The sequence below is a fragment of the Zingiber officinale genome, chromosome 8B (genome assembly GCF_018446385.1).
Source record: "Zingiber officinale cultivar Zhangliang chromosome 8B, Zo_v1.1, whole genome shotgun sequence".
NCBI lineage: Eukaryota > Viridiplantae > Streptophyta > Magnoliopsida > Zingiberales > Zingiberaceae > Zingiber > Zingiber officinale.
The window spans coordinates 27,596,023-27,610,023 of NC_056001.1; the positions used below are offsets into that span (position 1 = coordinate 27,596,023).

The window sequence follows — 14,001 nt, forward strand, 5'->3', positions numbered from 1 at the left end:
AAAGGATGCAATAGAAATCTGTCCTTACCTTTTAAAAGCATTTTCTTCATTTCAATTGGGTTTTTTTTAAAAAAAATTTGCTCATTGGGTAGAATCTTTAAGGTTGTTAGAAGTCTCTCAATTTTCACATATTTGCATTTACTTCTCCGTGTCATTTCTTACAAAAATACTCCCTAAAACACACCAAGAACACTCCCTAAAACACATCTTTGATTTCTGAATTGTTACTGACCATGATTTATGTCTATTCCCACACTTTGTATTCTTTTTTTTCAGTAACTTCTTACTCCAAGTTCAGATTTATGGATTGGAGTAAAAGGTGATCACGCTCAGCTCAGTATCGCCAGCCCCCCAATTAGATATAGGCAAGTAACTTACGAGGACATATTTGTCCTAGCACAGTGAGCGTTTGCATAGGGGAGGTTAGACACTCAACTATAGATTCAGATGTATACTGTTTATGATACTCTGTCTCAAAAGTTTTTATACAAATTTCTCGAAAATGAATAGCTGAATGTTCCTTATCCTTAATGCAGTAATTCCTTCTGGATTTTGGTTGCTGATATGGAGCTGAGGCTGAGTTGCAGAATCAAAATTATGGATGTGGAGTTTGAAGGTAGGCCTCTTGAGTTCATCCCTTGTTTAATTTTTTTAATCAATTTTGATAATTTTTTTCTATAATATTTTGCTCTTTAGTGCCCATACTCACCAAATAAAATATTCTCGGCATAATAATTTAAATGATTCAAGTCAAAATATATAGTATTAAAAACGTGACCTCAAAATTTTAGTGCAATTATTGTCACTTGAGGATTTTTTAGTTAAATTATTGGAGTGATGTAAGCACTACTGGTTGAGAATAAAGACAAGACCCATGAAAGCCATTCATTTTTTTTTACATTTTATCAATTAGTTAATTGATTATGTTTTTTATATTCGTCTTTTCTTTTTCCTCCATACAACCAAACTTTCCTTCTCATTCAGACTAAATAAATAAATATTAAATAGAAAAAATAATAAAATGGTAATAATAAGTAGAGAAAAATTGATGAAGCTGTCAGAATAAATTAGAAAATATTCATTTAAAAGTCTAGTATTTCCTCACTGCACACCTCATCCGAAAAAAAAAAATAATCCTCATCCGAAAAAAGAAATAATAAAATCCTGTAAATATATCGCAGTGGGGATCCAACAGGTACAATTTGGCGCCTTAATAAATAGAGAAAGACAAAGTGTTCTGGAGAAGATTTTCTGCCTCATCGTTCGCACGTGCGCCGCACGCACGGCCCGCGTGGCAGTTGACCAGCCGCGCCTCATCTCGTAACCCTAGCGATCTTTTTGCCCAAACACCCTTCTTTTTGTGTAGTGAAGAAATCAGTCCTTAAAAAGTAGAGTCTGTGTCACGATGCGGCAGTTACGGAAAGACGTGGCCACGGGTACAGTTGATGGAAATCAGATAACCGGAGGGGGTGTTCTGAAAACATGAAACTGTGGAATCAGTCCATTATTTTTTTTTGTTTTAGCCGAATGGGGCCTTATCATTCATCGAATTGACAAATATACCCTTCACCTGCAAAAGGTTAGGATTTATTTTAAAATAATAACAATTGAATTTTAAAAAGGATTCAATTCGATTTTGATGTCAAAAATAATAAAATTAAATCAAAACAAATAATATACAATTTAATATTAGTAAATAATTAGATTTAGGGTTTTTATTGGATTTGAATTAAATTGATTACTATAAATGTGGTTTCAAATCTTATAGATTTAGATTTATAAATAAAAGGTGAATCATGGAAAGAGATGGGGGAGAGGCAAAGATGAAATTAAATTAAATAGAGAGGGCTCCCTAAAATGTGGCGCAAATATTTTTTGCGGACGTGAAGAGGAATTAGAAACGGGTTAACGGCGCCTGCGGAGCAGCATTGAAGTCCAGGCTGTGGCGCTATCCTTTCATCGGCTCACGTTTCCTTCTCTTTCCTCCGCTTCATCCTCGCCTCGTATCGCGCCGCAGCTGCACGTTTACCCGCCGAGAACGGGGAGACTGCCGGAGAAGACCGTCGGAAGGCGGAGCCGGCAGGTAGTCCCTTTTGCTTTCTGCCTCGGAGATCACAAAAGACTCGCCCTTTTGATTTCTTTCGGCGTCTGGAAGGAATAGGTGTCGGTGCTTACTTTTTTGTTTTGTTTTGTTTTGTTCTTTTCTAATCGGAGACAGGAGAAGAATCCTTAGGAAAAGGAGTGTTATTGGGGGTGGATTTGGTTTCCTTCCTGGATCCGCCCTTCGGTGGAGACTCCACGGATTGGCTGAATCTGAGGAAGGATTTTGGATTGCAGACAGCTTCCTAGGGTTTGCGGCGTTATTTATATCTCCTGTGGTGTTTTGGAAATCGATGCTCTTTGGAGTTGGGGAAATTGATGCCTCCCGAGCCGTTGCCATGGGAGAGGAAGGAGTACGGCTTCAAGGACCACCGGAAGCACGAGCGCGGTGATTCTCTTGGCGGTGGCGGATCCTCGTTTGCTACGAGGTGGAGGGAACCCTACCACGGGTCCCGTGACTTTTCTCGTGGCTCCCCCCGCCGATCCCTCTCTGGTAGGTGTCTCAAAGCTCTTTTCCTCTCAGATCTGAGACGCCTTAGTCATATCTTGCGCCTTTTTTTGTCGATCTCCATTGTGCCTCCCTCTTTTCCGTTCCAATTTGTGGATGTTTTGTTTTACAGGTCATTACCGGCAGGGCGGAAGTTTCCACCAGGTTTACCCGGAAGATTTCATTGGTCACGGGCCCACACCATCTCGCTCTGACAGAATTTGGTCGGAAGATGATGGCTTTAGGCCGTCTTCTGCTAGATACTTTAGCGGCTACCGCAGCAGTAGCAGCAGCAGCAGCAGTGTTGGATGCAACAGGGAGAACCGAGGATCATTTCGGCGACCCCCATATTGGGATGTTAGTGACTTCCCCAGACAGCAACACCATCAGGAAACCCATGCGCCCTCTCAGAGGCCAGTCAGCGCTCCGATTTCTTCAACATCTCAGACCTCTCCCCTAAAAAAGAATGATAAAATTGATTGTATCGAGGATGACTTGAGCACAGTTCACAAATTTAATCATCAGGACAATTCTCTAGGTACAATAGCCTGGAAGAAATGGAACCGTCCAACCTCAACTAAGACAGGAAGATCTGAAACGGAGAATGCTGGAACTGAGGTAGCCTTACCACTTGAGAAGGAAACTCCTACCCGGTCTCCAGTAGCTTCTCTTGCTTCGAATGAAAGTGCACCGAAGAAGCCAAGACTTGGATGGGGCCAAGGGCTTGCTAAGTATGAGAAGCAGAAGGTAGTAGGATCTACAGAACCTTCAGTACGTGGTATTTCTCAATGCTTGTCACCCTCGACTCCATCTTCTGCAACTTGCAGCTCATCACCAGGTGAGTTGACAGTTGACACCCTCTTGATGGTTTTTTTCTTCTTGGAATACCATGAACCTTTCCTTTTATTCCTGGCCCAGCTTAGATGTGTAGCACATCGTTAATGGAATAAGTCCTTCAGCTATATTCAGTTTATCTGAAACGGATTAGTACCTACCTAACCTGTGGCTGCCCTAGGCTTTGATCATATTAATTTATCTTATTGATATGGCGATTGGTATATTATCTACAAGTGTTATTTAGTAGTCCATCAAGTATATGAGGCTGATTACCAGATACAGATATGACGATTGGTATTGTGGCCATTTGCTTTGATTCTTTAATATCTGAGAGGTCGACATTTCTAGTAACTATTCAATTCACAACTAATTTCATTTCATCCTTTCTTCATTGTTGTGATAGTAACTATTCAATTCACAACTAATTTCATTTCATCCTTTCTTCATTGTTGTGACTCAAACGTAGTTGTATATAGAACTCTTTTCATATTGACACATGTTGTGGCCCTAGAAGGTTCACTCCTTACATTTTGCCTGTAACCATATCTTTGCAAAAATTGATTCATTAATGTGATCAGCCTCACTTAGTTAGCCTGAGTTGATAATAGTAACCCAAACATCTGCATGCTCCTTTTTGATTGGTGGAGGGTTATGTCAAAACATTGCTTAAGTGTGTGGTGTCTTAACTGCATATATATCCCATCTGCGTTGACTTATTCTTTCCAATTTGAGATCCCTTCACTATGCCTTGATATGCCATTTATCAATCTGGTTGTCACATGACCTTCACCAATAGAGGCCTCCACTTCTGACGGTAAGACTAATTGTGTCAGCAACTTTGACATTCTACGTCAGTACATGTAGATGTAGTTCTTCAAACATTGGTTTAACAACACATTTTGTTAATTCTAGTTCTTTACATTTTCCATCAGTTATTTTGTATTAGGAATCATACGACACCAAATTTACTATAACTGTTCCAAAATCTTCAATGTGCTTGTTAGATATGTATATTCTCTGTAAATCATGATTATTCTCGATCGTCATGTTCAGTTTGAAATTTGAAGATCTCTAATGACTTAAGCTTAAATAAGAATGTTCATATGCTTAAAACTTGACTTATCTTTGTTTCACTTAGTTGTTTGTATGGTTTGGTCTTGGTATTACAACAGGCACTGAAGATAAACTTTGCAGCAGGGTTGGTAATAATGATAACGATGATTTGCACGTGTCATCATTTCCTTCTTTCTATGAGGAAATCCTCGCTAGTTTGGATAATCTGGAAGTTAATCCTATCAGTTCATTGGATTCCCTTCTAGTTGATCTATTTCAATCAGAGGATGCATTTGGTGGCGATCCCAATTTAATGAGGCATTCTGCTACAAACAAATTGTCAAAATTGAAGTCGCATGTTTCAAATGCATTTGAAAAAATTGAGAATAAAATTGATTTACTAGAAAAGGAGCTCAAGGCAATCACTTGTGATACTAAAGCTAATGCTTATCAAGGTTCCTTGAAATCAGAAGATGATTCTGCTTCTCTGCTAAGTAGAAGGCCATTGGATGATTTATCAAATGAATCCAAGGATTTGAAGGATCAGCAGGTGAAATGCATAGAAGAGTCCTTGTTTGATGACCATGAGCACAGGCCTTCCAGTAGACTTGATGAACATAATAGTGTGGTTAAAGAAACAGTATTGTCTACTTTAGAAAAGGAACTCCCTGTTTGTGGCATGGAGAAAATGGTCTCAACTCTGTCGTCAAATGAAGTGGAAACTTGGAAAGCTAGTATACTATCAGAGATGGAAAATTCACAAGGAGGGGGAAAGCCAATGGTTCCATCTGAAGCTGAGAGTCTTAGTTTTATGAATAACAGTGTTTTAATAAGCTGTGGTGGTATGACACAAAGAAAGACAGAATCTAATTTAGTAAATTCAATTGTGGATTCGAACAGGAATATATCAAAATTTTCCTGGGAGGTGTTTAATACAACATTCTCTAATGATCTGCCGGGCTCAGATGTTTGGGGATTTGTTAATTTTACTTCATGTCGCAAGCATGAGTTGAACGTCAAAGAGAAGCTTGCTGTTGCAAAGCGTCAACTAAAATTCAGAGAGAGAGTTCTTACTCTTAAATTTAGAGCATTACATCACTTGTGGAGGGAGGACCTGCACTTACTTTCAATAAAAAAGCTTCGCACTAAGTCAAGCAAGCGGACTGAACTTAGCAACCGGTCTTTCCTAAATGGCTCCCAAAAGCAACGTTCTTCAATCCGATCACAGTCTGCTTTGCCTGGTTAGTTTTAAATTTATTATTTATTTTTATTTTTTGTTTGTATAATTTACCTTGCAAGATTTTTATCTATCCCCATCACTTTAGTCATCTGGTTACTAAACCTTTGTAGTGGAACAGCTCTGTACTTTAACTTGTCCCTGTTTGCCCAACTTTCATGAGCCCACTTGGTTCTTTTTCTAGTAGTTCCTGAAGATTTAGTATGCTAAAGAGTTGTTTTATTAAAATGAACTTTTATTAAAAAAAAATCAAAGAAATTCTTTATCATTCTGTATCTTACAGCTCATAGATTATTGTCTTTTGCTTCTTTTTTATATTCTCACTTAGCATTTGTAGTTGCCAATATTTTATTTCAAATGTTTCTGTTTTACCATCAGCAGCTTGTGACATATATATTGTTACAGTTAGCAGCTTATATCCTCTCAACATATTTCAATTCTAGATTTGGTATTTCAGAAATAGTCAGTCTGCTGCTTTGTCCTTCTTGTCAAAGTAGTTCGAATAAGTGAAAATTCCTTGTCAAATATCTTTTGGCTATGAAATGCATTTTTAAGTAAGCTGGCATTTTCTCTCTTACATGCCATTTGCCATTCTATTTCATTTCATTTTCTTTTTAGCATTTTAGTTCCTAAAATTTTCTTACAAACATTTATCTGTGCTATTTTCTAATTGTTTTCATCTAATAATTTCATTACAATCGCAGCAGGTAACATAACCCTTGTTCCTACAACAGAAATAATGAACTTTACAAGCAAATTTCTATTGGATTCACAAATCAAGATTTGTAGAAATAATTTGAAGATGCCGGCAATGCTATTAAATGAGAAGTATCAAAGGTACAGTAAGTTTGTTACCCACAATGGATTAATAGAAGATCCTGTGACTTCTGAGCAAGAAAGGGGAATGATAAACCCATGGTCTCATGTTGAGAAAGAAGTTTTCAAGGAGATGCTTGCTAGGTATGGTAAAGATTTTACTAAGATATCTTCCTTTCTGGATCATAAAACGACAGCAGACTGCATTGAATTTTATTACAAAAGCCACAAGTCAGAGAGTTTCAAAGACGTGAAGAAATCTTTAGATCTCAGAAAGCAACAGCAATCCTTACCAGCCAATACATACCTTGTAGCATCAGGAAAGAACTGGAATAATAAAACAAGTGTTGCATCTCTTGATTTGAACTGGAATAATAAAACAAGTGTTGCATCTCTTGATTTGTTGGGTGCTGCATCTGTTATGGCTTTACACAATCAAGACACTGCAAGGATCGAAAAGTATGCTGGAGGTAGTAAGAATTTAGATGAGGCAAATGAGCACACATCTGCTCAAGAAAGAGTAGCTGCTGATGTATTAGCAGGCATTTGTGGCTTGGTGTCTCCTGAGTCTGCCAGCCCATATGGTACCAGTTCTATTGATCCTGCTAAGAATATGAAGGATGAGGAGAGCTTGGATGAGGAGGATACCTGTTCAGATGAGGGCTGTGGAGAATTGGACTCGGCTGATTGGACAGATGAGGAAAAAGCGATGTTTATCCAAGCTCTGAGCATGTACAGCAAGGATTTTACAAGCATCTCAAGTTACATGAAGACAAGATCCCGGGAACAGTGCAAGATCTTCTTCAGTAAGGCTCGAAAGTGCCTTTCTCTTGATACAATTCATCAAGGTTGTGCCAATGGGATTACACCAGTAAGTCTAACAAATGGAGGAAGAAGTGATACAGACGATGCTTGCATTGCAGAGATGAACTCTGCAATCTGTAGTACTCAATCCTGTTCCAAAATTGACGAGGATGTCTCCCAGCCTTTAGTTGGAACCAATTATGAAGGGATTGACCATTCTGCAAGCACTGATTTCCATGTCAAAAATGACTTTGAGGTGAATGATTATTCTGCAAGCACTGATTTCCAGGTCAAAACTGAAAGATCAAATGAGCAGGCTGACAATGTATCAGTTAGACCTAGTCTGGCGGATTATAGGGATGAAGTAGTTAGGCAGGTGTCTATTGTTCATGATGTCAAGCAGGCAGGCAGCAGGGACGACCTTCAATCTGATGTACCTCTAAAGGAAAACATCATTACTTCATCAGCAATTGAAGCTGTGAAGCTTCATGAGGCTGCAGATTCTGCTGATAGCGAAGCAAAAATTGAGGGAGTTAATAATGTTGTTTCTCTGGCTGAGCGGATTGTTTCAATTAGAAAAAGTGAACAAGTTGAAGAATGCCTAGAAGGAGAGTCAAATCAGCAAACTGCTAGTTTGGTTACTGATGCAGGTATTGCTGGATGTTTTCCTTCTGGAAATATGGAAAAGGAAGTAGATATAAAACCATCACTTGATCGGGAGTTTGAGTTGTCAAACAAAAAATTGATAAATGCCAATTTCACAGCCAATGGCGATGACCCTCTTTGGTCTATGAAAGATTCAGTTCAAAGTGTGCCTTCAATAGTCTCAGCACCTAAAGCCAATGGTTATCATCATCTGACCTCTGATTCCAACTCTCAGGGGCAAATACAAGTTGATGCACACCCATCTGCTACAGAGAAACCCCGGCCCACATTGAAGCAGGAAAATGGGCATTCTTTGCTAGTGAATTCATTTATGTCAGATCCAGCTAATATATGTTTTGGTGGCGCTCCTAGCTTCTTGTATGAGACTACTTTAAACTTTGAGGAACACGGGAATAACAGGCATCAAAATTCGATAAAACGAGATCTGAGCCAACAGTATATGCTCAGAAATTTGCCTCTCAGCCAAGTCAATCAGAGTATGCATATTCTCAGAGGCTATCCACTGCAATCATTAAAACAAGAAGCCAATGCGGAAACAAACATTCATGCAAGCAAGAAACCGAGTCAGCTTCAGGTGGAAACCATGAAAACTGGAGCCTTCCAATTGAATCATTTGTTTTCATCTGATAAACACTGGGACAAAAGCAATGTTTCTACTCCGCATTCGGTGTCAGCTCCATTACATTCTGCAAGAAGCGAAAATCAATCAGATGCTGAGTTTAGAACATGTTCCAAGAATGCTGGTGCCAAGGTAGAGGAACACAAACCTGGAGATGTGAAACTGTTTGGAAAAATTCTTAGCGTGACATCTTCTTCACAGAAATCTGATTCTTCCTTCCTTGAAAGTGATAAAAAACCCTCATTGCCTAAGATGGATAGTACTTTAAAAATGAATCCTCACGATAATGTTAAAAGTGCTAGTCAATTAGTCTCAAATGCTAGTGCATGCCGAGTAAACTTGGAGACAACTTATGGTTTCTGGGATGGCAAGAGAATACAGACTGGTTTTTCTTCATTGCCGGATACTGCTGCAATGTTTTTAAAGTATCAAGGCAGCCCAACTATCATATCGCATTATCCAGCCAAAGATGGTATCCCAGGCTGTAATGGCATCGTGCCGGAACATCAGCAATCCCATGTGCAGCAAATGTCTTCTAATGTGATGCAAATAGAGAACATTCCGGAGCTGCAGAAGAGGACTAGAACTGAGACGATCCCAGGGTTTCAGCAGCAAGTTAGGGTAATGCCTCTTGGCACAAACATGCTGGGGGGAGGAATGTTGGTTGGCAGTGGAGTGGTGTCGGATCCAGTTTCTGCTCTGAAGATGCATTTTGCTGCAAGGGCAAACCTATATGGCAGCGATCCAGAACTGTAGCAAGGAGATACAGGAACCAGATAGTAGGAAGGCTTGATTGAGTAGGAAGGGTGGTAGAACAGGATGGTTATGTAGGACGGATCTTTACTCAATCGCGTTGCCTATTTGTATCATATTTACTCTTTGTAACTTGTATCACATTAAACAGGGAAGTTGAATTCCCATTCCTGACTGACCATAATGACATGGGCTCTGCTTTCCTCCATTCTTTGCTCACCTGAGAGCCCAGGATTTTGTATGTTCTTCATCACGTATACAAAATCAGGTTGCCACATGAATGAGCAGGAAAAGAAATTGATCACTTTAGCCTTGTGGGATTGTGTGGCATCAGGGGAAAAGTTCAAATTGGTTTGAAAAAAAATTCTTAAATGTTCTTATGATTTGTAGTTGATGGATTCAATCAGGTGCATGTTTCTTTCCTCTTTTTTTTTTGGTTATAAGCTACTTGTCCTAAATATTGTGTTTATTACTCAGTTTTTTGATAGTTTACTATATCAAATTCTACTTATTTGTAAATAATTCCAAGATTAAGAGGTGATAGTATTTTTTGAATGTAGACAGTTATGATGCTTAGGGTTTAGGGCTTCAGGATGTCCGTTTCATTTGAAATTCGAATTCTAATTGGTTTTATTGTTCTTGAGTCCTTTACTACTGCACTAGTCTAATTGTTCTTTTGAGTCCTTTAGTACTGCACTAAACTTGTGAGGGCGTTTTTTTTTGTTTGGGATGTACTACAACTTGCTATGTGCTTGAAAGATTAGCACGCTCGAATAGTATGGGCAGTAAACGAATTGAATTCGATGTGTTTTGGGAGGCATACAAATTCAGATTAGATTATTCAACCCACCAGTTGCACTATATTATGATAGTTACAGTAGAGAAACAAATGACTATCCAACATTTTTCTGAACCCAGAAACAACAAACTTGTGAATATAATTGCAACGTTAACTTAACAAGCCAACACCACATTTTTCTGAAACCAGAAAGAACAAACTTGTGAATATAATCGAAACTTTAACTTAACAAACCCAAAACTATCACGAGAGAGTTGATGGTATGGACAAAAGACTAGTACAATGAGGCATACAATGCACACTTCAAGAATGAACCATTGAGAGAGCACACACTTCACTTCTTCTTGGTGCCACCCTTGGTGATCTTAGCACTAGTTGGATCCTTCTTCTCGACACTTTTGATGAGACCGACAGCCACAGTCTGTCGCATGTCCCTTACCGCGAAACGACCAAGAGGAGGATACTCCGCGAAGGTCTCAACAACCATGGGCTTTGAAGGAACCATCTTCGCTAAGCCTGCATCACCATTCTTTATGAATTTTGGTTCTTTCTCAAGTTCCTTGCCAGACCGCCTGTCGATCTTGGTGAGTATCTCGGCAAACTTAACGGCAATGTGTGAGGTGTGGCAGTCAAGTACAGGGGTATATCCATTTGCGATTTGTCCAGGATGGTTCATGATAATAACTTGAGAAGTGAAACTGACTGTTTCCTTTGCAGGATCATCTTTGGAGTTAGAGGCAACATAACCGCCCTTGAGGTCCTTGACAGCTACATTCTTGACATTGAAACCTACATTGCCACCAGGGTGGGCCTCTTGCAGAGTCTCATGGTGCATCTCGACAGACTTAATCTCAGTAGTCAGTCCAGTTGGACCAAAAGTGAAAACCATACCAGGCTTGAGCACACCAGTTTCGACATGACCAACCGGAACAGTGCCAATGCCTCCAATCTTGTATACGTCCTGAAGAGGAAGGCGAAGGGGCTTTGTCTGAAGGTCTCTTTGGCTCCTGGATCAAGTCAAGTGCCTCAAGGAGGGTTGGACCCTTGTACCAGGCCAGGATGGAGGACCTCTCACTCATGTTATCACCTTCAAAACCAGATATCGGAACAAAGGGAATCTTCTCTGGATTATAACCAACCTTCCTTAAGTAAGAAGAAACTTCCTTAGACAATTTCGTCATACCGGGCTTTGGAGTACTTTGGGGTTGTTGCATCCATCTGCATGTTGGATGGAAGACTTAAATCAGCTCGATAATATCTTTTAAGGATAGAACTGGAGATCGAACAAGAGGATAGAATTCAAGCGTAACATAGAAGTACTTGAAGTTGGTCCTTGGTTGGATACATTCACCTTGTAGCAGCAAATCATCTGCCTCACACCGACAGTGAAAGCCAGCAATGCATGTTCGCGAGTCTGGCCATCCTTTGAGATACCAGCTTCAAAGCCGCCGGCGGTTGAGTCGATGATGATGAGAACGCCACAGTCAGCCTGAGAGGTTCCGGTGATCATATTTTTGATGAAGTCCCGTGCAGTAGTACTTGGTGGTCTCAAACTTCCAAAGGGCTCTGTCAATAGTAATTCCTCTCTCGCGTTCAGCCTTGAGCTTGTCGAGAACCCAGGCATACTTAAATGACCGTTTGTTTATCTCCGCTGCCTCCTTTTCGAACTTCTCAATAACACGCCTGTCAATACCACCCAATTTGTAGATGAGATGGCCAGTGGTGGTCGATTTGCCTGAGTCGACATGGCCAATAACCACAATATTGATATGAACCTTCTCTTTCCCCATTATGTCACTGAATGCTGGAAAATGAAGGTTTAATGGCTCTCATGATAAATGTCAAAGATCATCATCCAAGTAATGGACTACCATAGTGAATTCCATAACTATCAAGAGCAAACAAGCACACAATCCTCTGGAATTTGTAGAAGGTAAGAAAAAAAAAACTAACAGAAAAAAGATTTTATCTGAATATGAGCAAGATTTTTCTACTCTAACTTTGGAGCGAGATGGAATCCATAGCTATGAGCAAGATTTTTCTAGGTTAAAACATTAATCAGTGAAATATAATCCTACAAGGGATTTGCCTATGCATCTTTATAAAACTTCATTCAAGCAAATCATCAGGCACCTCTGAACGATTTCATGAAGCACTGTGTTCTTTCATAAGCCAATATGCTTCTCGTTCATATTCCCATCCTTAGGCCCTCATCTACTCCAATCAATTAAAACTAGATTAAACGAACCCTAATCTACATGAAATCAAACAAATCATAGCCAGTACATCACATCAGAAGATTTATAAGAAAGCTACTGGATTTCAAATCAAGAAAAACAAAGGACGAAAACAAAAGCTCGAGATCGGACCCCAATGCACCGGGCCCAGATCTCTTGGTCTTCCAAAAAACATGCATTAGAGGATGTACCATTTATAATTACAATCGTATCATAACGACGATCCTATCGTAATTAGTTACGAACCCTCATTGGATTCACCGTCTCTCAAGTTCTAATTTGAGTCAGGATGGGTGGTCGAATGCCACCCGGAGGACGTCCCCCACCCGGTGCCAAGCTGCCTAGCTACTTTCCCACCGCCGTCTATCTCTGGGGAACTTCCGTCCATCCGTCTTGATCCAAATTATAATATGAAGACGGTGAACCCAAGGATAAATCGTAACAAATTGCGGTCGGATCACGATCATGAACTGATGATAATTATAAATGGTTCATCCTCTGTTCTACCTGATCAATTCAAAATTAGAAGTTTGCTGACCAAAAAATAGAGAAGGGCTAAAATGTACCAGATACCAAGCGAAGCAAGGATCAGACGATCTCAGACAGAAGAAGAAAGGTGAGCGATTTCGATCTGCAAGTGAGCTATCGATCGAGGAGTCCGCCTAGCCGAAGACGATGGCTTCCAGCGAGCACATTATATAGAAGCTCGCCGGCGATCGCTGGACGCGAAGGGTTTCTCGCCCACCGTCCGCTTCGACCATTTCACGGCCGATGATCAAGATGATCGGACGGCTGGTAATGCGTCTTGGGGACTTGGTTTACGTGGAGGGCACGGGCGCATTTTGAATAATTTTTGGTGTTGCGTGGCGATCTGTGCACCGTTGATCGTTGTGATCTGACGGTAGAGAAGGAGTTAAGTGTCTCATCGCCGGTAGTCTTCTGCTCAGAGGTCAACGATTTTTTGCCACCAATGCGTGGCGGCAAAGGAAGCGGTTGACGGTTGACAACCGTTAATGTGCGTCAGGGAAGAAAAGTTAATTAAAATTATTATTATTTAAAAAATATATCTATAATATTATTTACTTATTTACGTTGTACTTGTAATTTACATTTATTTAAGGATGAAAATTAATTATGGACCCAATAGAGTGAGGTCAAGATTAAAACATTATAAATTGAAGAAAATGACGGGTTTTGCAGTTAAAATATGGCAAAGATATCAAAATGGATCGTTGGGCTGGGCACACCTAAAGCCTTTTGTTGTTTTTCTTTTCAAAATGGATAGTTATATCTCACTGTATATTTTTAATATAGTATTAAATATGTAAAAATTCTTCTTATTTAAAATTTTAAAATATAAAATATAAGAACTCTATAAAATAATAGAGGTAATATATATTGAAGAAATTAATATTTTACATGTATTAAAAAGATAAAATGGGTAGTAAATCAAAAAGATGATAGAGAATTCGAATTTTAAATTATGATATATATGAACCGAGTAAAATAAAAAATGAAATAAGTATTGCTATAGATAGTTTGTTAAATAATAAATTAATATGCATAGGTAGAAAAAGATATGATTATAATTTT

General features: G+C 39.3%; 1 protein-coding gene and 1 pseudogene across 3 annotated transcripts; one reads left to right on the top strand and one right to left on the bottom strand.

Moving 5' to 3' along the window:
* Positions 1-1,797: 1,797 nt before the first annotated feature.
* Positions 1,798-9,681, top strand: LOC122014357. 3 transcript variants are annotated; one of them, XM_042570573.1, is made up of 5 exons: positions 1,798-2,083; positions 2,219-2,593; positions 2,721-3,425; positions 4,597-5,718; positions 6,422-9,681. In XM_042570573.1, exons 2-5 carry the CDS (start codon positions 2,419-2,421, stop codon positions 9,373-9,375), a joined length of 4,956 nt encoding a protein of 1,651 aa, XP_042426507.1. In that variant the 5' UTR covers positions 1,798-2,083; positions 2,219-2,418; the 3' UTR covers positions 9,376-9,681. The 3 variants fall into 3 exon arrangements, with proteins under 3 accessions (XP_042426507.1, XP_042426506.1, XP_042426505.1); XM_042570572.1 differs by having other exon boundaries at positions 1,799-2,083; positions 2,215-2,593; positions 6,419-9,681; XM_042570571.1 differs by having other exon boundaries at positions 1,799-2,083; positions 6,419-9,681.
* A 780-nt stretch (positions 9,682-10,461) lies between these two features.
* LOC122014358 lies at positions 10,462-11,983 on the bottom strand (annotated as a pseudogene).
* Positions 11,984-14,001: the final 2,018 nt, after the last annotated feature.